At 44.7% G+C, this 22,532-nt stretch overlaps 1 protein-coding gene across 1 annotated transcript in view; it reads left to right on the forward strand.

The window, feature by feature from the left end:
• Nup210l (nucleoporin 210 like) overlaps window positions 1-22,532 on the forward strand; it is a 115,929-nt gene that overhangs the window by 70,884 nt on the left and 22,513 nt on the right. The window contains exons 18-29 of the mRNA XM_028753084.1: window positions 1,792-1,880; window positions 2,512-2,616; window positions 3,217-3,318; window positions 6,695-6,823; window positions 9,618-9,745; window positions 11,168-11,300; window positions 14,171-14,233; window positions 15,168-15,347; window positions 15,684-15,764; window positions 16,304-16,435; window positions 20,073-20,231; window positions 20,686-20,777. Of these exons, the coding sequence (XP_028608917.1) occupies window positions 1,792-1,880; window positions 2,512-2,616; window positions 3,217-3,318; window positions 6,695-6,823; window positions 9,618-9,745; window positions 11,168-11,300; window positions 14,171-14,233; window positions 15,168-15,347; window positions 15,684-15,764; window positions 16,304-16,435; window positions 20,073-20,231; window positions 20,686-20,777 (1,393 nt within the window). The remainder of the gene's footprint in view (window positions 1-1,791; window positions 1,881-2,511; window positions 2,617-3,216; window positions 3,319-6,694; window positions 6,824-9,617; window positions 9,746-11,167; window positions 11,301-14,170; window positions 14,234-15,167; window positions 15,348-15,683; window positions 15,765-16,303; window positions 16,436-20,072; window positions 20,232-20,685; window positions 20,778-22,532) is intronic.

A 22,532-nucleotide genomic window follows, 5' to 3' on the forward strand; every position in this document is an offset into this window, starting at 1 on the left:
TGGGGTTGGGTTGGGGGGGGGGGGTGGGGGTCAGAGGGAGGGGGTGGGAGGAGGGGAAGGGGAAGGGGGGAAGGGGAATGGGAAGAAGAGGGGGAAGAAGAAGGGGAAGAAGAAGAAGGGGAAAAAGAAGAAGGGGAAAGGGAAGAAGGGGAAGAGGGGAAGGGAAAGGGAAGGGAAAAGGAAGGGAAAGGGAAGAAGAAAGGGAAGAGGAAAGGAAGGAAGAAAAAGAGGTACAGCAAGTTGGTTCAACAGGTAAAGGAGCCTGCTCTCACAATGGTGACCTGAGTTCAAAGACCAGTATGTTGGGAAGAGAGACCTAACCCCACACACACATGCGCTGGGGACTCAGCGGGCCCAGATTAGGCTGCTGTTTTTCCCCATGGGCCTTAGCATAAGCTATGCTTATGTGTGTCAAGCAGAGTGCTGGCTTTCCAGAGCAGCATGCAGCTCTTGGGAGAACAGCAGCCTGTGTTTCTGTCAGTGGCAGTTTGAGTTCAAAGTCTTCCCAGGAGCTGTAGTCCAGCTGGTCCCAAGCAGCGGTGGCTTCAAATCTACATTGGGTTGTACCTCTCTATGCTGTAACTTGTCTCAGATTATTTTAGTTTGATTCCTGACATAAGATATACCAAAATGTAATACAACTAATTTAAGCTTATCCCTGACTAGCTTACAAACAAAGGAGACTCAGACTATGGTTATTTTATTTGGCCTTGACAATTACTGAGTGTAACCCCTAATCTACTGTTGTAACTGCTGGCCTAGATACTTCCCCAGCAGTGTACTCCAGATACTTGCTGCTTCTCCTGGCCACGTGCTCATTGTCCATCTCCCCTCATAGCGGCTTCCTCCTCTCCTCTCGCTCTTCCTCCTTCCTCCCTGGTCTCTCCTCTCTCTCCTCTCTCTCCTCTCTCTTCTCCACTCCCAACCAGGTAACTCAAAACCCACCTGCCTCTAACCCCTCCAGGGACTGGCTGTAGCCAGTTTTATTTAACCATTAGTTTATTTAACCATTAGAAGGAACAAGGTTTGTACAACAAAAGCTGGTAACCGTGGGAATCCACTCGTAGATGTAGACCTAGACAGAGTTTAGCATTACAGTGCATAGCGACAGGCCACGCCGCAACACCCCACCACATGCACACATTTTAAATTAAAAATAATAAATAATGCTCCATTTTAATGTTTTGAGTGACTGATTGCCATATGTATAAAGATAAGTAAAGCTAAGAAAAGGCCCCAGGGGGCTGGAGAGAGAGCTCAATGGTTAAGAACACTGGCTACTCTTCCAGAAGACCCTGGTTCAATTCCCAGCAACCACATGGCAGCTCACAGCTGCCTGTAACTCTAGTTCCAGGGCTTCTGATAGCCTCACACAGGCATACATACAGAGAAAATATCAATGCACATAAAATAGAAATAAATTGTATAAAAAAGGTAAAGGTCCCAAAAGACTGTTGTTATTATTTGTAAATTGAAATTTTATACACAAAAAAATGTCCCCATATATTTGCTTTCAGCCCATTTTTGGATTTATAGGCCATTACAGGAAGAAAGAATTTTAGGTTTTTGCCTGGCCTAATTTCACAAGGACTTAAGAGATCAGTATTTGGCTTGGAGTTATATAGCAGGTTCAGCACAAACCCAATATTCTATTTGTTGTGTGTATTTCTCCCCTTTCAGCATTTTTCCCCAATAAAATGTCATTTGTAAAAACCTGAAACAAACATTAGTTTTCTGGAGTCTGGTTTGCAGTGGGTACACCTGTTTTGACACGGTGTTTTCCTGCTTTAGGCCATCAGATCCTTAAGGTGCATCAGATAAAGGGGACTGTGCTCATTGGAGTCAATTTTGCTGGTTATTCAGGGAAGAAAAGCCCAAAAGTGAGTGGAAATTATGATTAAGGAATATAGATTAGGGCCTGGCATGGGGAGCACAGGTCTGGAATTCCAGCCTGGGCTAATTAGTGAGATCTTATCTCAAAACTCAGGTGTGTGTGTGCGTGTGTGTGTGTGTGTGTGTGTAAGAGAGAGACAGAAAAAGACACCCAGGAAATGGGGCTCTAAGGAACATTGGAGTAGGAGGGAAAGAAGGGGTCTGGGAAGACTTGGGGGAGGGGGATATAATCAAAATATGTTGAATGAAATTCTCATTTAGGAACTAATAAAATTAAAGAAGGAAGGAAAGAAGGGGAAGGGAAGGGAGAAAAAAGAGAAGAAATAGAAATTAATTCAAGTTTCTAACTGGGTCTCCTTGTCTGGCCTCAGTATGAGAGGATGCTCATCCTACAGTGATTGATGTGGCAGGGTGGGTGCACATCAGGGGGGCCCCCTCTCCTCAGAGGAGAAGGGGAGGGGACACAGGAAGGAAATGTGAGGGAGGACTGGAAGGAGGGGAGGGGTTGCAATCAGGATGTAAAGTGAATAAATTAATTAATGGAAAAAAAGATCTCCTTTCTAAATCATTAGCTAGAAAGTTCCCAACTGTTCCCTGCTGTGCTCACTTCTTGGCTAGGGGATTTCCAACTCACCAAGATCTGCGGGGATAGAACTGCTCCTGGTGGAGGATGTCACAGTCCAGCCTGAGAACGCCACCATCTACAACCATCCTGATGTGAAGGTGAGCCACACTAGCTCAACAGAGAGGACTGTGGGAAGGCTGGAAGATGCTTCACCTGCTGTTGAAAATCAAATACACGTCCCCTGCTGGAGAGGTGGCTCAGCAGTGAAGAGCACTGGACACTCTTCCAGAGGTCCTGAGTTTAAGTCACAACACCCACATGGCTGCTCACAACTGTCTATAACTTTAGTCTCATGGGATCCAATGCCTTCTTCTGCTATGCAGACAGCACATATAATTAAATAAATGTTTGTTTGTTTGTTTGTTTGTTTGTTTTTCGAGACAGGGTTTCTCTGTGTAGCCCTGGCTGTCCTGGCACTCACTCTGTAGACCAGGTTGGCCTAGAACTCAGAAATCCACCTGCCTCTGCCTCCCAAGTGCTGGGATTAAAGGTGTGCGCAGCCACCACCCGGCTAAATAAATCTTTAGAAAAAGAAAAAAGAAAAAACCACACAGACACAACAGGAGGAATGAAATACAGTGTCTTTAGAGCCACTCAGTGGCTCTTTGTCCTCTGCCCACAGGTCTTGTTTTAAGTTGAAGCCATCTCCTTTAGTCTATGAAGCGATAAGAATGGAACATTGTCTGATTTTTCTATAGGAAATATTTAACCTTGTGGAAGGATCTGGCTACTTTCTGATCAACAGCAGTGAGCAAGATATAGTCACCATCACTTACATGGAAGCAGAAAGCTCGGTCCAGGTGTGTCAGCGAAGCTTCTAGACTGATGGTCTCAAGGCAAAGTACTTCTGTTGTTTTGTTTCTTTTGTTCTTGTAATATTGCTTTTTTTTTTAACTTTCTATCACACTATTTAGTGTATGTGTGTGTGTGTGTGTGTGTGTGTGTTGAAAACTTGTAGGGATCAGTCTCTCATACCATCAGCCTTCGCAACAAGCACCATTACATCTGGACTGTCTTTCTGGTCCTAGGGTTTTTTTTTTGTTGTTGTTTGTTTTGTTTTGTTTTGTTTTTTGGTTTTTCGAGACAGGGTTTCTCTGTGTAGCTCTGGCTGTTCTGGAACTCACTCTGTAGACCAGGCTGGCCTCGAACTCAGAAATTCACCTGCCTCTGCCTCCCAAGTGCTGGGATTAAAGGCGTGCGGCACCACCGCCCCGGCCTGGTCCTAGTTTTTTAAGACAAGGTCTCAAGCAGCCTGTTGTAGAAATTATTTAGACCCCACCTGGGTGGAAACTGTGTGCCTGGGGGTGCCATGTGGAAACTGTACCTGTGGGGGGAGGCACATGGAAACTATGTCTGGGGGTGTGGCACATGGAAACTATGTCTGGGGGTGTGGCACATGGAAACTGTGCCTGTGGGGGATGGTGGGGATGGTGAAGGTCACAGCAGGTACCTGAAAACCATGAGGGGTGGTTGTGCCAATCCATCAGTTTTCACAGTGACAGAATCCTTTGCTGTGAGGTCTTCACAGGTGCTTGGGCAACTTTGGACACCTAAGCTGGAGGAGGTGTCTCCGCCCTGGATTAGGCCTTGGCCTTTGGCTGAACCCCTGGCCATGTAACCAAGAATCTCACTTTTCATGTTTGAGGTAGATGATGGAAACACATTCATGGACTGGTCAGAGCTCATGCTAGGACTCTTCAGCGTTAGGGGCTTGACCTCACTAGGTTTGACAAGGGCCTTGAGCCCTTGGTACCGTCACCCTCTGCCTTCACATTCTTTGCCTGCATCTTCTTCAGGCCTTTTTTGATGCTTTCTGACAAAATGTGTGTTCCTTAGGAACTTAGGGTTCATCCCCCTTAAGAGATTACTATCTTTGGGCTGGAGAGATGACTCAGCATTTAGGAGCCCTGGGTGCTTTTCCAGAGAACCTGGGTTAAATCCCCATGAAAATTTACCAATATAATTTCATCATACCTGTTGTTATGAAGGGATGTTGGATTTTGTCAACAGTGTTTCCTACATCTACTGAAATAACCATGTGATTTCTATCCTTGAGTCCACATAGATTATGGATAACATTTATTAATTTGTGTCCAGCCTTGCATCTCTGCAATGTTTGATTACAAGGAACAATCTTTTTGATGTGTTTCCTTTTCTTTTCTTTCTTTCTTTCTTTTTTTTTTTTCCCCGAGACAAGGTTTCTCTGTGTAGCCCTGGCTGTCCTGGAACTCACTCTGTAGACCAGGCTGGCCTCGAACTCAGAAATCTGCCTGCCTCTGCCTCCCAAGTGCTGGGATTAGAGGCGTGCGCCACCACTGCCCGGTCCTTTATATATATATATATATATAATATGCATTGGTGTTTTTCTTGCATGTATGTCTATATAATAGTGTAGGCTTCCCTGGAACTGGAGTTACAGACAGTTGTGAGCTGCCGTGTGGGTGCTGGGAACTGAACCCTTCTGAAGAACCCTTCTGAAGAACCCTTCTGAAGAACCCTTCTGAAGAACCCTTCTCTTAACCACTGAACCATCTCTCTAGGCCTTGATGTGGGGGTTTTTTGTTGTTGTTATTTCATTTTTGTTTTTCTGAGACGTGGCCTCTCTGTGTAGCCCTATCTATCCAGGAACTCTCTCTGTAGACCAGTCTGGACTCAAACTCCCAGAGATCCACCTGCCTCTGACTCCCTAATACTGGGATTAAAGGCATACGCCACCACACCTGACTTAATGTGTTCCTGAGTTGGTTTTGTTTCACTTTGTTTTTTCAAAAAGGTTTTTAAGACAGGATCTCACTGGTTGCCCTGGCTGGCCTGCTACTCATTATGTAGACAAAGCTGATCTTGAACTCCCAGAGATCCACCTGCCTCTATCTCACAAGTGCTGGGATTAAAGGTGTGTCCCACCATTGCCCAGCCTATTACTAGTTTTGTTTTTGTTTTTGTTTTTTGGTTTTTTGGTTTTTCGAGACAGGGTTTCTCTGTGTAGCCTTGGCTGTCCTGGAGCTCACTCTGTAGACCAGGCTGGCCTCGAACTCAGAAATCCGCCTGCCTCTGCCTCCCAAGTGCTGGGATTAAAGGCGTGTGCCACCACCGCCCGGCCTATTACTAGTTTTTAAGTTATGTGTATACACATGCTTCAGTGTGTGAGTTTGTGCACATGAGTGCAAGTGGGTACTATGGCCAGAGAAAAGCATCTGATGCTCTGGAGATGGAGTTACAAGCAGCTGTGAATCATGCCATCTGGGTGCTGGGGACTGAACTTGGGTCCTCCAGAAGGACATTATGTGCTCTTGACCAGGGAGCCATCTCCCCCACCCCACCATATTTGTTTTTAAAAGTGAAGATTGAGACACTAGGTGCAGACACAGGATGATCAAAGCACTCTGTCACACAGTAGCTTCCATACAAAGACAGAGAAGTCTGTTAATACATTTCCACCACCGTCTGCAATCATAGCTGTCTTAGTTAGGGTTGTATAGCTGTGAAGAGACATGACCACTGCAACTCTTTTGTTGTTGTTGTTGTTATTGTTTTTCCCGAGACAGGGTTTCTCTGTATAGCCCTGGCTGCCCTGGAACTCACTCTGTAGACCAGGCTGGCCTCGAACTCAGAAATCTACCTGCCTCTGCCTCCCAAGTGCTGGGATTAAAGGCGTGCGCCACCACCGCCCGGTGACCACTGCAACTCTTACAAAGGACAGAATTCCACTGGGACTGACTTACAAAGAGAGATTTAGTCCATTATCATCATGGTATGAAAGCGTGGTGGCACACAGGCAGACATGGTGCTGGAGAGGTGGCTGAGAACTTAACATCTTGATTGGCTGGCAAAAGGAATCTGTGTACCACTCTGGGCTTAGCTTGAACGTAGGAGACCTTAAAGCCCACCCCACAGTGACACACTTCCTCCAACAAGATCACACCTACTCCAATAAGGTCAAACCTCCTAATAGTGCTATTCCCTGTAGGCCAAGCATTCAAACACAACATGTGAGTCTGTGGAGGCCATGCTTATTCAAACCACCACAATAGCACATATCCATTTGATTTTTACCCATGAAATCTGTTCCCTGCTGATTACTAAGATATATGTTAGATGCTACTGAATTTCAAGTTCCTTAACCTCTGTTTCCATCTGTGGTTTTGCCTCGACTAAACACCATCTTCTTCCTTCTAGTTAGTTCCAGCACATCCTGGATTTCTAACCCTGAAAGTGTATGACCTGTGCCTGGCCTACTTGGGTCCAGCCATGGCCCAGGTCAGGGTGTCAGACATCCAGGAGGTAGAGCTGGATCTGATCGATAAGGTGAGAGTTGTTTTTTGTTTTTTTGTTTTCAGATAAAGCCAGAGAGTTGTTTCATGTCAGGAATGATACAGGCTTTATTCATTGCCCCTACAATATTTGAACGCAGTCTCTTCTCAGCTATAGTTCCAAGACCTTAGACTAATAAAATGCCAGCCCTTATAGACCACTGTTCTCTGGTCCTTTTGGCCATTGTCCTCTCACACCCCTCAAGAGCATGTCCTCTTCTGCAATCAACTGTCATCTTCTCCACAAAAACAAATCAAATGAAACAAAAACCAAAAAACACCATTCCAATATTAAACATGATGAAAATTTAAGATAAAATAAAATGGGTCCTTTTAGGAGGTTGGGCTGATTTACTGTTTATTGAGAAGGAGTCTCACCTTATAACCCCAGGATAGCCTGGGATCATTGTGTGCAACCCATGCTGTTTTGGTTTCTCAATAATTCTCCCAATTGCTACGTTTAAGCATTATTAATTCAGGACTGATAAGTAAAATGTTAAAAAAAAAAAACCACTTAAACCAGGCATGGTGATATATACCTATAATCTCAGCATTTAGGAGTCTAAAGCAAAAAGATCAAGATATTGTGCCCACCCTGGGCTACATTGGAAGATCTTGGCTCAAAAAATTAAAGGGGGTTATAGGGAAAATATAAGCCCAGTACAATGGCAATAAAAAATTAATTTTAAATATACCAAAGAAGGTGGCCAGAGAGAGGGCTCAGTAGTTAAAACACTGTCTGCTCTTCCAGAGGTCCTAAATTCAATCCCCAGCAACCACATGGTGACTCACAACCATCTGTTATGGGATCTGATGCCCTCTTCTGGTGTGTCTGAAGACAACTACAGTGTACTCATAAACATAAAAGAAAGACATAATTCTTTTATAAAAAAATCCAAAAAGAAACCTGGCATGGTGGTGCATGCCCCTAATCACAACAGAAGCAAAATCAGGCAGATCTTTGTAAGTTCAAGGCCAATCTGATCTACATAGGAAGTTCCAGGATAGCCAGGGCTGCATGAGAAGCTGTGCCTCAAAAAAAACAAAATAAGCTGGGTAGTGATGGTATATGCTTTTAATCCCAACACTGGGGAGGCAGAGACAGGCAGATCTCTGAGTGTAAGGCCAGCCTAGTCTACTGAGTGAGTTCCAGGATAACCAAGGCTACACAGAGAACACCCCTTCGCTCTCTCCATATCTCTCCATATGTGTGTGTGGGGATTCAGAATAGGATTTCTTTTTTTTTTTTTTTTTTTTTTATTTATTTATTATATATGAATACACTGTAGCTGTCTTCAGACACACCAGAAGAGGGCATCCAATCTCATTACGGATGGTTGTGAGCCACCATGTGGTTGCTGAGATTTGAACTCAGGACCTCTGGAAGAGCAGTCAGTGCTCTTAACCGCTGAGCCATCTCTCCAGCCCCCCAGAATAGGATTTCTAATGTGTATCCCTGACTCACTCTTTAAACCAGGCTGATCTCGAACTCATAGAGATTTATCTGACTCTGTCTCCCAAGTGTTGGGATTAAAGGTGTACACTACTGCCTGGCTAATAATAAATTTTTAAAATCCAAGAAGAGACTGGGGATATAGGTCAGTTCATAGAGTCCTTACCTAGCCTGTATAAAGCCCTGGGTTCACTTTTCACACCAATACACCAGGTATAGTGGCGCAAGTTGGTAATCCCAGGAGGTGAGGGCATCCGCTGAACAGTGAATTTAAGGCCATCTTAAAATACGAAACCCTATCAAAGCAACAACAAAATCCAAAGTTGGACATAGAGGCTAACTCCTGTCGGGAGCCGCATTCGCCATTGCGAAATGGCGCCAGCTCCTTGAGGGAGCCAAGCTGAATGTGCACATGCGCAAGGCGCAAAAACTAGTATGCTAATTAGGCGTCACTTAAAAGCCAATGAAAACTAATATGCTAATTAGCCGACACTTAAAGAGCCAATGAGCATGCAGCACGTTCTCCCAGGGCTCTATATAAGCCGTGGGTTCTGGGGCTCGAGGTCCTTCGCCACTACCATCCAAGAGAGCTGTAACACTACCATCTAAGAGAGCTGTAACACCATCTAAAAGAGCTGTAACAAGTAAACTGCTGTCAGAAGAATCCTGAGTGTGGCATTCTCCTTATCGGTGAGGCGGCGTGTCACAAACTCCTACAATCCCAGCACTTAGGAGGCTAAGATTGCCATGAGTTTGAAGCTAACATGGGGTACACAGTGAGATCCAGACTAGCCTGGGCTACAGAGTTAGATACTGACCTAATTTTTTTTAAAAAAGAGTAATCTCTGAATTTCAGGAGGTAGAGTCAGGCAGATCTCTGTTAGTTCAAAACTAACCCGTTCTAAATAATGAGCTTCAGGCCAGCCTAGGTCACAGAGTGGGGAGAGAAGAAGAGGAGACACAGACAAACAGAGATAGATGGCTAGGTGACTCACTGGTAAGGGTGTCACTGCCAACCCTGAGGATCTGAGCTCAATCCTAGGACCCACAAGGTGAAAGAAGAGAATTAACTCTGCAAATTGTCCTCTGATCTCCCTGTCACACTATGGTGCATACAGGTATGCACATACGCTCAAGTAAATACATGTAATTAGAAAGAAAGGAGTGAATAAATCCATAGGGGGGTGGAGGGACAAATAATACACAGAGCTTCAGCGTAAGTTGACCAGAGGCATACCAGGAATATCAGCCATGCACAGAAATGTCTGGCCCTCAGAAACTTAGCCATCCTTATTTAATGGACACCTGTTACTTGCTGCCATTTTTCAACTACTAGGTTGAGATCGGTAAAACCGTGTTAGTGGTTGTGAGGGTTCTTGGCTCTTCCAAACACCCTTTCCGGAACAAGTACTTCAGAAACATGGATGTCAGGCTGCAGCTGGCATCTGCCATTGTCACCCTGAGGTAAGTTCCACTTAGTACCTCTCTTCTCCTAAGCTGAGAGATCACCCTCATGGTTGCCTCTCACCTTCTCTTAGTTTAGTCCGATTGTTTTCTGTCCTTTCTGTAGCCTTCTCAGTCCATACTCTCTTCTCCGTCAGTATCCCTAGGAAGTATTCATTCAAGCTGGGTGCTGTGGTGCACACCTGTAACCCCAGCACTCAGGAGGCTGAGACACAAATATTATAACTTTAAAAGGCCAGTCTGAGTTACACAGGACTCCCTCAAAAGTTAAAACAATGGGGCTGGAGAGATGGTTCAGTAGTTAGAACACTGGCTGGTCTTCTAGAGGATCTGGGTTTGATTTCCAGCACTTGTTTGGTGACTTACAACCATCTGTAACTCCAGTTTTGGGAGACCCAATGCCCTCTTCTGGCCTCCTAGGGCACTAGACAAACAAGTGATACACAGGCATGCAAACCAAACACCCAAACATGTAAAATAAAAGCATAAAATTAAATATTAAAATTAAGACATTCAAGATGCCTTGTTTAAGCACTAAAATATATCATTGCTATTTTTATTTTCTCAAAGTCTGCTTGGATGTTATCTTCCGGGAATGCCCCAGCCTGGAAGACCGTCAAAATTGTCCAACAAACTTTCTTGATAATCTCCTTTGAAAAAGAAGACATACAAGAATTCCCTGAGCACAGTAGCTTACACCTCTCATCCCAGCACTTGGGAGGTGGAGACAGGATTGTGAGTTCCAGGCTATCCTGGGTTATATGAGATTCTGTCTCAACATACAAAGAGAAAGTGCTCGAGAATTTGGTCTTTACAATGCTGCCACTCTGTTCTTATCACAATTAATCCTTTCAGCCTGAAAGAAAGGTTTGCTACCCCGGAACTTCTTGTCATTGCAGGAAATTAGTCTTCACTCTGGAGATTTATTTACTGGAAGGTCCACTTAGCAAGAATTAAAACATATTAAGCATCTTAGAAAGATGAATTACTGATTCTTGTTAAAACCAGATCTTACCAGGACTTAGTGGCATTTTTTTTTTAAAGATTTATTTATTTATTATATTTGAATACACTGTCTTCAGATACACCAGAAGAGGGCATCAGATCTCATTACAGATGGTTGTGAACCATCATGTGGTTGCTGAGATTTGAACTCAGGACCTCTGGAAGTGCAGTCAATGCTCTTAACCACTGAGCCATCTCTCCAGCCCAGGACTTAGTGGCATTTTTAATTAATCCTTTAATCCCAGCACCAGGAGGCAGAGGAAGGCAGATCTCTGTACCCCAGTTTACATAGAAAGTTCCAGGACAGCCAGAGCTACATAGATGGACACTGTCTCAACCAACCAACCAACCAAACAAACAAACAAACAAACAAAAACTGCCAGATCATTCTCACCAGTGCCCCATGGGTCTTTGCAGATTAATGGAAGATCAGGATGAGTACTCTGAAAACTACATGCTTCGTGCGGTCACTGTTGGACAGACCACACTTGTAGCCATGGCCACAGACAGGATGGGAAGGAAACTCACATCAGCACCTCAGCACATTGAGGTGAGTAAAGCCCTCATGTCCTCACTTCGCAACATTGTCCTTTCCTGAATATACAGAATATGTTTTGCTGGGGATTTTCCTGTGTATAATTAACTGTTTTCTTCCCCCAAGATTAATAAATACATGGGATATATACACATGCATGAGCTAGTGAGACAGTTTCTCTGGTAAAAGTGCCTGATATGAAAGGCTAATGACCTCCTGAGTTCAATCCCTGGAACACACAATGGAAGGAGAGACCTGACTCCTGGAAGTTGTCCCCTGCCTCCATACATATGACATGTGTACACATATTCATTAATAAAAATGAATTAATAAGCCAGACATGGTAGCACCCACCTTTAGTCCTAGCACTGGAGAGGCAACAGCAGGTGGATCTCCATGAGTTTAAGGCCAATCTGGACTAAATAGCAAGTTCCAGGGCAGCCATGGCTATATAGTGAGACCCTGCCTCAAAAAAATCACTAAAATTAATTATACTTGCTTTCTCTCAACTTTTTTTTTAACTTTTCAAAAAATTCTGTGTGTATAAGTGTTTTGCCTATGTATGTCTGTGCACCATGTAGAAGGTGCAGAAGATAGGCCAGAAGAGGGTGTCAGCTCCTCAGAGACTAAAGTTACACATAGTTGTGAGCTGTCATGTGAGTACTGGGAATCAAACCTGGGTCCTCTGGAAGAATAGCCAGTGCTCTTAACTGTCGCGTCCACCCTCGACCAGCAAGGAAGACGCAATGCTCGAGCTCTTCTCCAAGCAGTTTATTCAGGACCCTTGAACAATCTTCTGACTGCCGACCCTGGGGGTGGGGGGAAGCGTCTCCCAGGCTTAAGTACTCTAGGACTAGCCAACCCCCATCTGCCACGTGGCAACAACAGATAGGTACACACACACACACACACACACACACACACACACACACACACACATACACACACACACACACACACACACACGGAGACAAGCCAGATCACCAGCCACAGCCAAATAAGGACTTGTTTACTCCTAAGAGCACTCGCCAACAGGTGGTGGAAAGCGGAGACCAGCGCCATCTTAAGGGTGTGGCACTATGCAGCTCTCCACACTTAACCACTGAACCATCTCTCCAGCTTCTTCCTCTCACCTTTTCCTTGTCTCTTGGCATGAAATTCCTAACCTCCTTCAACCTTCTCAGCACACAACCACAGGCATGTACCAAAGTGTCAAGCTCTTCTCATACATATATTTTATGTTATGATAAGATCTCACTTTGTAGCCCAGGCTGGTTTAAAACTTACTATGAACCCAGAGAGATCTACCTACTTATGCCTTGCAAGTCCTGGGTTAAAGGCATGTATCACCATGGCTGGCCTCTGAATAATTTAACATAAATAATGCAACATTTCTTTCTTCTTTTTTTTTTTGTTTTTTGTTTTTTTTTTGTTTTTTGTTTTTTGTTTTTTTGTTTTTTGTTTTTTGTTTTTGGAGACAGGGTTTCTCTGTGTAGCCTTGGCTATCCTGGAACTCACTCTTTAGACCAGGCTGGCCTCCAACTCAGAAATCCGCCGGCCTCTGCCTCCCAAGTGCTGGGGTTAAAGGCATGTGCCATCATTGCCCGGCACATTTCTTTCTTCTTGTTTTTTGAGACATTATCTCATATATTCCAAGCTGGCTTTGAACTCATTATCCTAAGTGCTGGGATTACAGGCATTTACTCCCTACATCTCATTTTACATGGTTCTAAGAACTGAACCCAGGGCTTCACACATGCTAGGCAGGTCCTCTACCAACTGAGCTACATCCCTGCCCTACCTACAGTTCTCATCTTAGTCTTATATAAAAAGTAACTTCCTAGGGCTGAGAGGATTGCAGCAAAACCACAGAGACCTGAGTTCATTGCCCTGTGCCCACATGAAACGCCAGGTATAACATGTACCCTTAATCCCAGGCCTGGGGAGGCAAAGACAGGCAGGTCCAGGAACTTGCTGGGCAGCCAGTGTAGCTCAGTCATTTAGCTTCATGTTCAATGAGAGACACTATCTCAAAAAAGAAGGTAAAGAATGGTTCAAGAAGATACCCAAAGTTGACCTCTGATCTCTACAAACATGAAGACATTAACAGTACATCGAATGTTTGTACAAAGTAACTTCTTACGCCATTAACACGCCTTTAATCCCAGCACTTGGGAGGCAGAGGCAGGCGGATTTCTGAGTTCCAGGCCAGCCTGGTCTATAGAGTGAGTTCCAGGACAGCCAGAACTACACAGAGAAACCCTGTCTCTAAAAACAAAAACAAAAAAAAAAGACTGATAGCCATACTTTTACGTTTTTAAATGATATATTTATTTTTATTTCATAAGCCTTAATTGGTGTTTTGCCTACATATGTGTCAGTATGACGGTATTTGATTCTCTGGAACTGGAGTTACAGACAGCTGTGAGCCACCATGTGGGTGCTGGCAACTGAACCTTGAGAAGATCAGCCAATACTCTTCTGAACTCTCCCTACAGCCCCTGTATCTTTGCATGTTTTAAACTGATATACACCTGAGAATGAACCATGTTGTTTTCTCTACTTTATAGAAAAGGAAGAAGCTTTAAGTATAATCTTATCTTTTCTACATTTATTTTGTGTGGGGGAGGAGCACTCATGCCACAGACAGTTTGTGGAGGTGAGAGAGTCCAAACCCGTGTTGTCAGGCTTGGTAGCAAATACCCTGAAACATAATCTTAGTGACTAGGCAGAGTGAGTTTCTTAAATACAACTGAATGTTTTTGCTGATATAAATAAAACCAAAGTGTGGAGTGTGATGTTTTGTTTATGTGCAGTGAGCAGTTTCCTTAGGGCAAGGCAGCTGAGCCCGCAGCGGCTAATGCTGCCCCTTTGTTTCCCCCCAGGTCTTTCCTCCATTCAGACTTGTTCCTGAGAAAATGACCCTGATTACAACTAACATGATGCAGGTGATCTTTCTTATAGTTTGTTTAGTTTTGTTATTTTTTTAAATAATTTATTTATTACTTTTTTATATGCATTGGTGTTTTGCCTGCATGCATGTATGTTTGAGGGTGCCAATCCCCTGGAACTGGACTTACAGGAAGTTGTGAGCTACTACGTGGGTGCTGGGAATTAAAGCTGGGTCCTCTGAAAGAGCAGTCAGTGCCTTAACCACTAAGCCATTTCTCTAGCCCCTTAGTTTTGGTTTTGGAGACAGGGCCTTGTTATGCAACTCAGGCTAACCTCGAACTCCTGACAACCCTCCAGCCTCAGACTGTCAAGTCCTATGGTTGCAGATGCATGCCTGTAATCTATGACAATCTATATCAATGATATAAATGATTTTTTTAATTTTGAGGTTTATTTTATTTTATGTATATGAGGGGTTTGCCTGTATGTATATGTGTATCACATGTAGTACTCCAGGATACCAGAAGAGGGTTGCATCAGGTCATGGAACTGGAGAAACAGATAGTTGTGAGCTACCTGCCATATGGGCGCTGGAAATTGAACCTGGTCCTCTGGAAGGGCAACTAATGCTCTTAAACACTGAGCCATCTCTCCAACATGCTTTAAAGCATAAAAAATGCTTCCAAAGCAGAAAACATGATTTGCCTTTTCTGTTTTACATGCACACATACCTACTGTCCTCTCCTGCTCCCAGCACAGCTAGGTCTAATGACGAAGAAAGTAAGTTCTCTGACCCACGATGGATGTGGCATACACACCCTTGGAGTCCTGGGGGTCGTTTGCAGCACACATCTTCCACACACTTGTGTTGATGTGGCGTGTGCTGGCCTGGAAGTAGAGGAAGTCAAGTTACTTAAAAAAACAAATATTGAGAAACGAGGTGTGACTTTTTCTGTTCTTCTGGCATTCACTGGTGTTTCTAAATTCCAGATAATGTCTGAAGGCGGCCCTCAGCCCCAGTCCATCATTCACTTCTCTATCAGCAATCAGACTGTAGCTGTTGTTAACAGGAGGGGGCAAGTTACAGGGAAAGTGGTCGGCACAGCTGTTGTCCACGCCACCATCCAGACCGTGAATGAAGACACTGGCAAAGTCATTGTATTTTCCCAGGTATCCTTGCTGGGACCCGTTTCTGCTCTCCAATCTTGGGGTGATGGGTACAGGTGACAATGAGGGTGCCAGCAGATCAGGAGTGTCCTTCTGGTACCCCTCATCTGGCATAGAAAGCATGTGGGCTTTAGTGGAGAACCCACAGAGTTCTTGACAGTGTCTTAAGATATGGTCCTGAGCCTTATAGAACTTTTTTAAAAGAACAATTCAGACATCCATGGTGGGGTTTTTGTTGTTGTTGAACATCAGAAACCTGTATAATGAGCTAGTTGGAAGCATCTCTGTCAGCCCACAGAGGCCTCCCTGGCCTAACCTTGCTCTCCACCTGTTGAGCAGGATGAAGTCCAAATTGAAGTTGTTGAGCTCCAGGCTGTTAGGATCCTTGCGGCTGCAACCCGACTCGTCACGGCCACCGAGGTCAGTTGCACAAAGCAAATGCATGTGTGGGTCCTGCTTCATTTCTCTCTCCTTCCCCTAAATCTGCTTTTTTTAAAAAAAAAAATTTATTTACTTTAATTTTATGCATGTGGGTGTTTTCCTACCTGTATGTCTATGTACCACATGCATGCCTGATGCCCATGGAAGCCAGAAGAAGGCACTGGATCCTCTAGAATTGGAGTTATAGATAGTTGTTTACAGACAGTTGTGAGCCACCATGTGGGTTCTGGGAATTGAATGGGAATGGAACTGGGTCCTCGGGAAGAAAATCTGGTGCTCTTAATGGCCGAGTCATCTTTTTAGCCTATGTGTGCTTTTCTTGATACATGTCTTATGTAGCCCTTCCTAGCCTGAAACCCAAGATAATCCTCATGCCTCAGCCTCCAAAATTCTGCAATTCCAGGTATGTGCCATCATGCCTAACTCTGAGGTTGGCATGAGAGCCGTGCTCTGGGCTCACTGTTTGGATAATGCTAAGTAGGCAGGGTATACAGTACAATACCACACTTTCTTTTCAGATGCCAGTTTACGTCATGGGGGTGACTAGTACCCAGACTCCTTTCTCCTTCAGCAATGCCAACCCCATGCTCACATTCCACTGGTCCATGAGCAAAAGGGATGTGCTGGATCTGGTGCCTAGGCATTCAGAGGTATGAATTTACCTGCTTATATATTGCCATGAGAGTTTTAGGGCTTATTTTTAGTTTTTAATGACGTGAGGGTTTTTGGTTTGTTTTGGTTTGGTTTGGTGGTTTGGTTTGGTGGTTTGGTTTGGTTTGGCTTGATTTGGTTTGGTTTGGTTTGGTTTGGTTTGGTTTGGTTTTTCGAGACAGGGTTTCTCTGTGTAGCCCTGGCTGTCCTGGAACTCACTCTGTAGACCAGGCTGGCCTCGAACTCAGAAATCTGCCTGCCTCTGCCTCCCAAGTGCTGGGATTAAAGGCGTGTGCCACCAGTGCCCAGCCATGACATGAGTTTTAAATACATGAGTGCAGACATCTTGGAGGTAAGCATCAGGATCCCCTGGAGCGAGCAGCCCATGCAGGAATGAGCTGGGGTCCTCTGCAAATGCAAGTGCTCCCAGCTACTGCTCTCCCACCCTTCACCTTCCACAAAATTTTGGAGGGAGGGGTTAATAGGGAATCACTATTTAGTACTGGCTGTCCTGGAACTCAGGTTGACCTTGAACTTGCAGTGATCCTCCTGCCTGTGCTTTCTGAGTGCTGCGATTCCAGGTATAGCATCATGTCTGGCCCGCCTTAGGGATCTTTTTGTTGCTCAATGTTATCATGAATTGTTTATTACTTAGGCTTAAGCTGATATAATTTCTTTTTTTAAAAGATTTTATTTATTTATTTATTTATTTATTTATTTATTTATTTAATATATATGATGAGTACACTATAGCTGTCTTCAGACACACCAGAAGAGGGCATCAGAGCCCATTAGAGATGGTTGTAAGCCACTCTGTGGCTGCTGGGAATTGAACTCAGGACCTCTGGAAGAGCAATCGGTGCTCTTAACCACTGAGCCATCTCTCCAGCCTGACATAATTTCATTAATGTAAAAGCCTATCATTTAAAAAATAATTATGCCGGGCGGTGGTGGCACACGCCTTTAATCCCAGCACTTGGGAGGCAGAGGCAGGTGGATTTCTGAGTTCGAGGCCAGCCTGGTCTACAGAGTGAGTTCCAGGATAGCCAGGGCTATACAGGGAAACCCTGTCTCAAAAAACCAAAAAAAAAAAATAATTATAACAGAAGCAGGAAAATGTAGTTTATTTGTACTTCAAGTGAAAGACAAAAAATTAGTAAGTGTCCTGTTTCTGGAATTTATTTTTGCCCAAGAATGTAAAACTCAATCTGGAATGATGTAAGTATCAGCTTCTCTTTTGCAGATTTGTGAATGTTCACATCTGAGAATTCAAATTTCCAGTCTCTTCTGATTGCGGATGACATTTGGCCTGATTACTACAGTTTAGTGTATTGAGAACGTTAGTGCTTTCAGTAACTCGGTAACACCTATAAAGTGTGAGCATGAAAGCATGAAGCCCTGAGTGTTTAAATCTAAAAATAAAAAAAAAAGGCTGTCTTTAAACTGCATAGTGGTACACACCTTTAATCCCAGCACTCTTTGGGAGGCAGAGTCAGGTCTCTGAGTTCTAGTCTAGCCTGGTCTACATAGCAAATTGCAGGCTAGCCAGAGCTATGCCTTGTCTCAAAATTAGTTAATAAAAGAAAAAGACTTTTAAGTTTTGAAAATGGTTTTCATGCCCATCCCATCACACCTCACACTGAAGCCTGACAAAGACAAAGGAGCACCACACTGACCTCCAGAGGGATGCCTTTCTTCTTTCCTATTTCATCCTCTACTGTTTGAACCCATCTTTAGAAGCCACTTGTGCCTCTTCTATGACTGACTGACTTGGAGGTTACACAGAAGGACGCTTGGAGTCCTGCCAGCCTTGGCTGACCAGCTCCGAGTCTTGCCTTAGGCTGCCCATGCTGCCAGGAACAGGAAGGGAAGTGTGGGAAGAAAACTAGTTCTTAAATGAGGTGTGGTAGGATATATGGGGGCAGGGAATGGTGTGGTGTGGTGTTTAATATACAGTTCATTTACTTTTACTATTATGTGCCTTGGTCTTTTGCCTGCACATGCATCTTTGTGAGAGTGTCAGAAGTTCTGAATCTGGAGTTACAGACAGGTTTGAACTGCCACGTGGGTTCTGGAACCCGGGTCCTGTAACCCAGGTCCTGTAGGAGAGTTTCAGTGATCTTAACTGCTGAGTCACTTCTCCAGGCCTGCTAGAGCACACTTTGGAATCCTAGAATTTAGGAGGTCGAGGCGAGAGGATTGAAAATGAGGCTAGCTTGGACAACATAGTGAGACCCTTTCTGGAAAAAAAAAAAGGAAGAAAGGAAGGAAGGAGGGAGGGAGAGAGGGAGGGAGGGAGGGAGGGAGGGAGGGAGGGAAGGAGGGAAGGAGGGAAAGACCCAATCTGGTGGTGTATCCTTATAATACTGGCACTAGAAAGGTGGAGACAGGAGGATCAGGAGTTCAAGGTCATCATGAAATACATAAGAAGATCAAGGCTGGCCTAGGGTATATGAGATTTTGTGTCAAGGGGCTAGAGAGGTGGCTCTTCCAGAGGACCCAGGTTTGATTCCCAGCACCCACATGGCAATCATCTAACTCCAGTTCCAGAGAATTCAACACTCTCTTCTGGTCTACATGGGTACTGCACACACACACACACACACACACACACACACACACACACACAATGCACAGACATTCATGCTGGCAAAACACCAGTACACATAAAATAAAATGAGGATAGCTGGGCTGTAGAGAGAGCTCAGCAGTTAAGAGCACTGACTGCTCTTCCAGAGGTCCTGAGTTCAATTCTCAGCAAACACATGGTGGCTCACAAGCATCTGTAATGGGATGTGATGCCCTCTTCTGGCATGTACCTGTATATACAGATTGAGCAACCATATACATAAAAATAAATATTTTTTAAAAGCCCATACACATAATATTTTTTAAAAATCTCAAAAACAAAAAGATTTTTTTTTTTTGGTTTTTTTGAGACAGGGTTTCTCTGTGTAGCCCTGGCTGTCCTAGAACTCACTCGGTAGACCAGGCTTGTCTTAAACTCAGAAATCTGCCTGTCTCTGCCTCCCAAGTTCTGGGATTAAAGGCATGCGCCACCACCACTGGGCTGCTTTGTCCTTTTTTTTTTTTTTTAATGAAAATAACTAAGAAAGAAAAAGAGGAATATCCTATTTCAAAAATGAGAGTAAGGGAAAAGAGAAGAGGGAGAAAGGGGAAAGGGGGAGAAGGGAAGTTAAGAAAGGGGAGAGGGAAAAGAAGGAAGGAAAGACGAAGGCAGAGAGGCCAGGAGGGGAAGAAATAACAAGCATGCTGTACTGTACAACTCCAGCTCTGAACTTGGTATGTATCTGGAAATGACCCAGGGCATTTTTTTTTTGAGACTACTATTATGTAGCCCTGGCTGTCCTGGAACCCCCTATGTGTACCAGGCTAGCCTCAGAAGCACAGAGATCCACCTGTGACTATCTCTGAGCAATAGGATTAAAGGCCTGTGCCACCACAGCTGACTACCTTGACCCTCCTACTCTGCCCCTTGAGCACTCCTACAGGCCTGCTGAGTGCTCCCTCGATGTGCTTGGGATGGAGCCCAGGCCTCCCTGCATGAGAAGCAAGCACAGAGCCTCCAGTCCAGCCCCAGTGGATGCTTTCTCCCTCCATCCCTTTACTGTCTAGGTGTTTCTACAACTTCCAGCTGAGAACAACTTCGCCATGGTTGTCCACACAAAAGCGGCTGGCAGGACCACAATCAAGGTCACTGTCCGCAGTAAGAGCAGCTCCTTCGGGCAGTTTGAGGGGAGCCTGATGGAGCTGTCCGATGAGATTCAGATCCTGGTAAGCACCCATCTAAATCTTGTTTTTATGAATGAGGAAGCATGTGTTGCTAGGCACAGCTCTGGCCTGTAGCTGTAATGTAACTAAGCTCTCACACACGTTATTCACTACATTCTAGAAGAAAAACTGAGTGCTTGCTGCCAAAGCCTGATTGCCTGAGTTTGATTCCTTAAGCCCACATGAAAAAGGCACATAACGGTAGGTGGTACACATCTGTAATCCTAGCACTCTACAAGAGATGAGAGGCTAAGACAGAATTGCCCAGAAGCTCTGGGCCAGCGCCTGGAGTGGCATGGCAGAAATAAGAGAAATCTTGCTTCAATAAGGTTGGAGTTGTCCTCGGACCTCCACACAACACACAGTCCCCACTGGATTGCCTGAGACCCACCACATGTAATAGATATCATAACTTGTCCTTCCCTGAAATAAGGGAAAAATTATTTTCTCCCATTAGGTATTTGAAAAACTCCAACTTTTCTATGCAGACTGCCAACCTGAGCAGATTCTGATGCCTATGAATTCTCAGCTCAAGCTGCACACCAACAGGTAAGGAAGAGGAAAGAAGCAGGTTCTGACAGGAAGAAACTTGAGTACAGTGCCCCACACGGGCTGGAGAGGCAGCTCAGAGGTAGAGTTTGGACACTGCCCAGCAAGCCACTAGAGCACAGACTACACAGTCGTCCTCTGACCTCCACCCGGCAAGTGCTCATAAGAGTGCTTAGGGAACAAAGCTGATAACCCAAATTTGACTCCAGAATAAAAAAGCAAGATGTGAGCCATCTGATGTGGAGTAGAAAGCACAGCAGCAGAAGCAGCGTGCGCACGCCTGCATACACACGCACTATAATAATTTAAAAAAACAAAACTTTTTTTTTTTTAAAGATTTTATTTATTTTACTTATGAGTACACTGTAGCTGTCTTCAGACACACCAGAAGAGGGCATCGAATCTCATTACGGATGGTTGTGAGCCACCATGTGGTTGCTGGGATTTGAACTCAGGACCTCTGGAAGAGCAGTCAGTGCTCTTAACCGCTGAGCCATCTCTCCAGCCCAAAACAATACTTTTTTGAATTCGTTTTTAAGATTTATTTATTTATTTTTATGTATGAGTACACTGTTGCTGTCTTCAGACACACCAGAAGAGGGCATCAGATCCCCGTTACCGATGGTTGTGAGCCACCCTGTGGTTGCTAGGAATTGAACTCTGGACCTTTTGAAGGGCAAGCAATCAGTGCTCTTAACGGCTGAGCCATCTCGCTAGCTGGAAACAAAATATTTTTAGGGCCAGGTGGTGAGCACTTGGGAGGCAGAGGCAGACATATCTGTATGAGTTCGAGGCCAGCCTGCTCTACAGGGTGAGTTCCAGGACGGGCAAGGCTACACAAAGAAACCCTGTTTCAAAAAAAAAAAAAAAAAAAGTAGTATGTTTAATTGAAATTGGAAAGAGCTACCATTTACTCTTAAGTGATTTTTCTAATCTGAGTAATGTTTCAGAGATGAAATAATTTCTACAACATAGAAATAACACAAAAGTGTGTATGTGAGTGCATATAAGAGTATGTGTGTATGTGAGTGTGAGTATATAAGAGTTTATGTGTGTGTGTGAGTGTGTATGTGTAAAAGTGTATGTATGGAGGGTTAAGTGGGACCCTGCATCCACTCTTCCACAGGGCTCGGGCTGCTTGGGGAGGTGGGACGTACCAGGTGTTTTTACTTATGCCAGTCCTGGGCTATGGGAAGCGAAGGGACACTGCTCCGGAGGTGGGGGAGTCCAGTCTGAGGTCCTGGGGACCAGCTGGAGCTGGCTAGGGGGTCCCCGGGCCTGCAGGGAGACTGGGGCTGTCTGGTTCTCAGGCTCTTGGATACCTAAGTGCCACTGGGAGCCAAGGAAGAGCTGAGAACGGAGTGGGGACCTATGGGCTGGATTTGGCCCAGAGCTGAAAGGAAAAAGGGAGGAGCTCCGCTAGGTCCTGTTGGGAGAAAGTTCTTGGCTTGTCTTGGCTTGGCTTGGTGGAGGCTGTGGCTGGGAGCACAGAGTCTAGTACCGGAGACTAGATAGACCGCAGCTCTGTAGGCTAAGGCCTTCTCTATGGCTCCCCATGGCAGATCCTGATGAAGACAGTCCATGGCTTTATGTTATTTATTGTCATGGTGGAAAGTAGATGAATAAAACTGTACCCCAGTTTCTTAGGGCGGGCCTGAGGTTAAGTAGCTTTTGCAGGGAGGAGTGTCTGGGAAGGAGAGCTTTATTGGCTAAGCCCTTCAGGCCTTTAGGTACCTCATTAAAATGGAGATCTGC

This window comes from Grammomys surdaster, unplaced genomic scaffold, assembly GCF_004785775.1.
Source record: "Grammomys surdaster isolate TR1022 unplaced genomic scaffold, NIH_TR_1.0 125946, whole genome shotgun sequence".
In the NCBI taxonomy this organism is placed as follows: Eukaryota; Metazoa; Chordata; class Mammalia; order Rodentia; family Muridae; genus Grammomys; species Grammomys surdaster.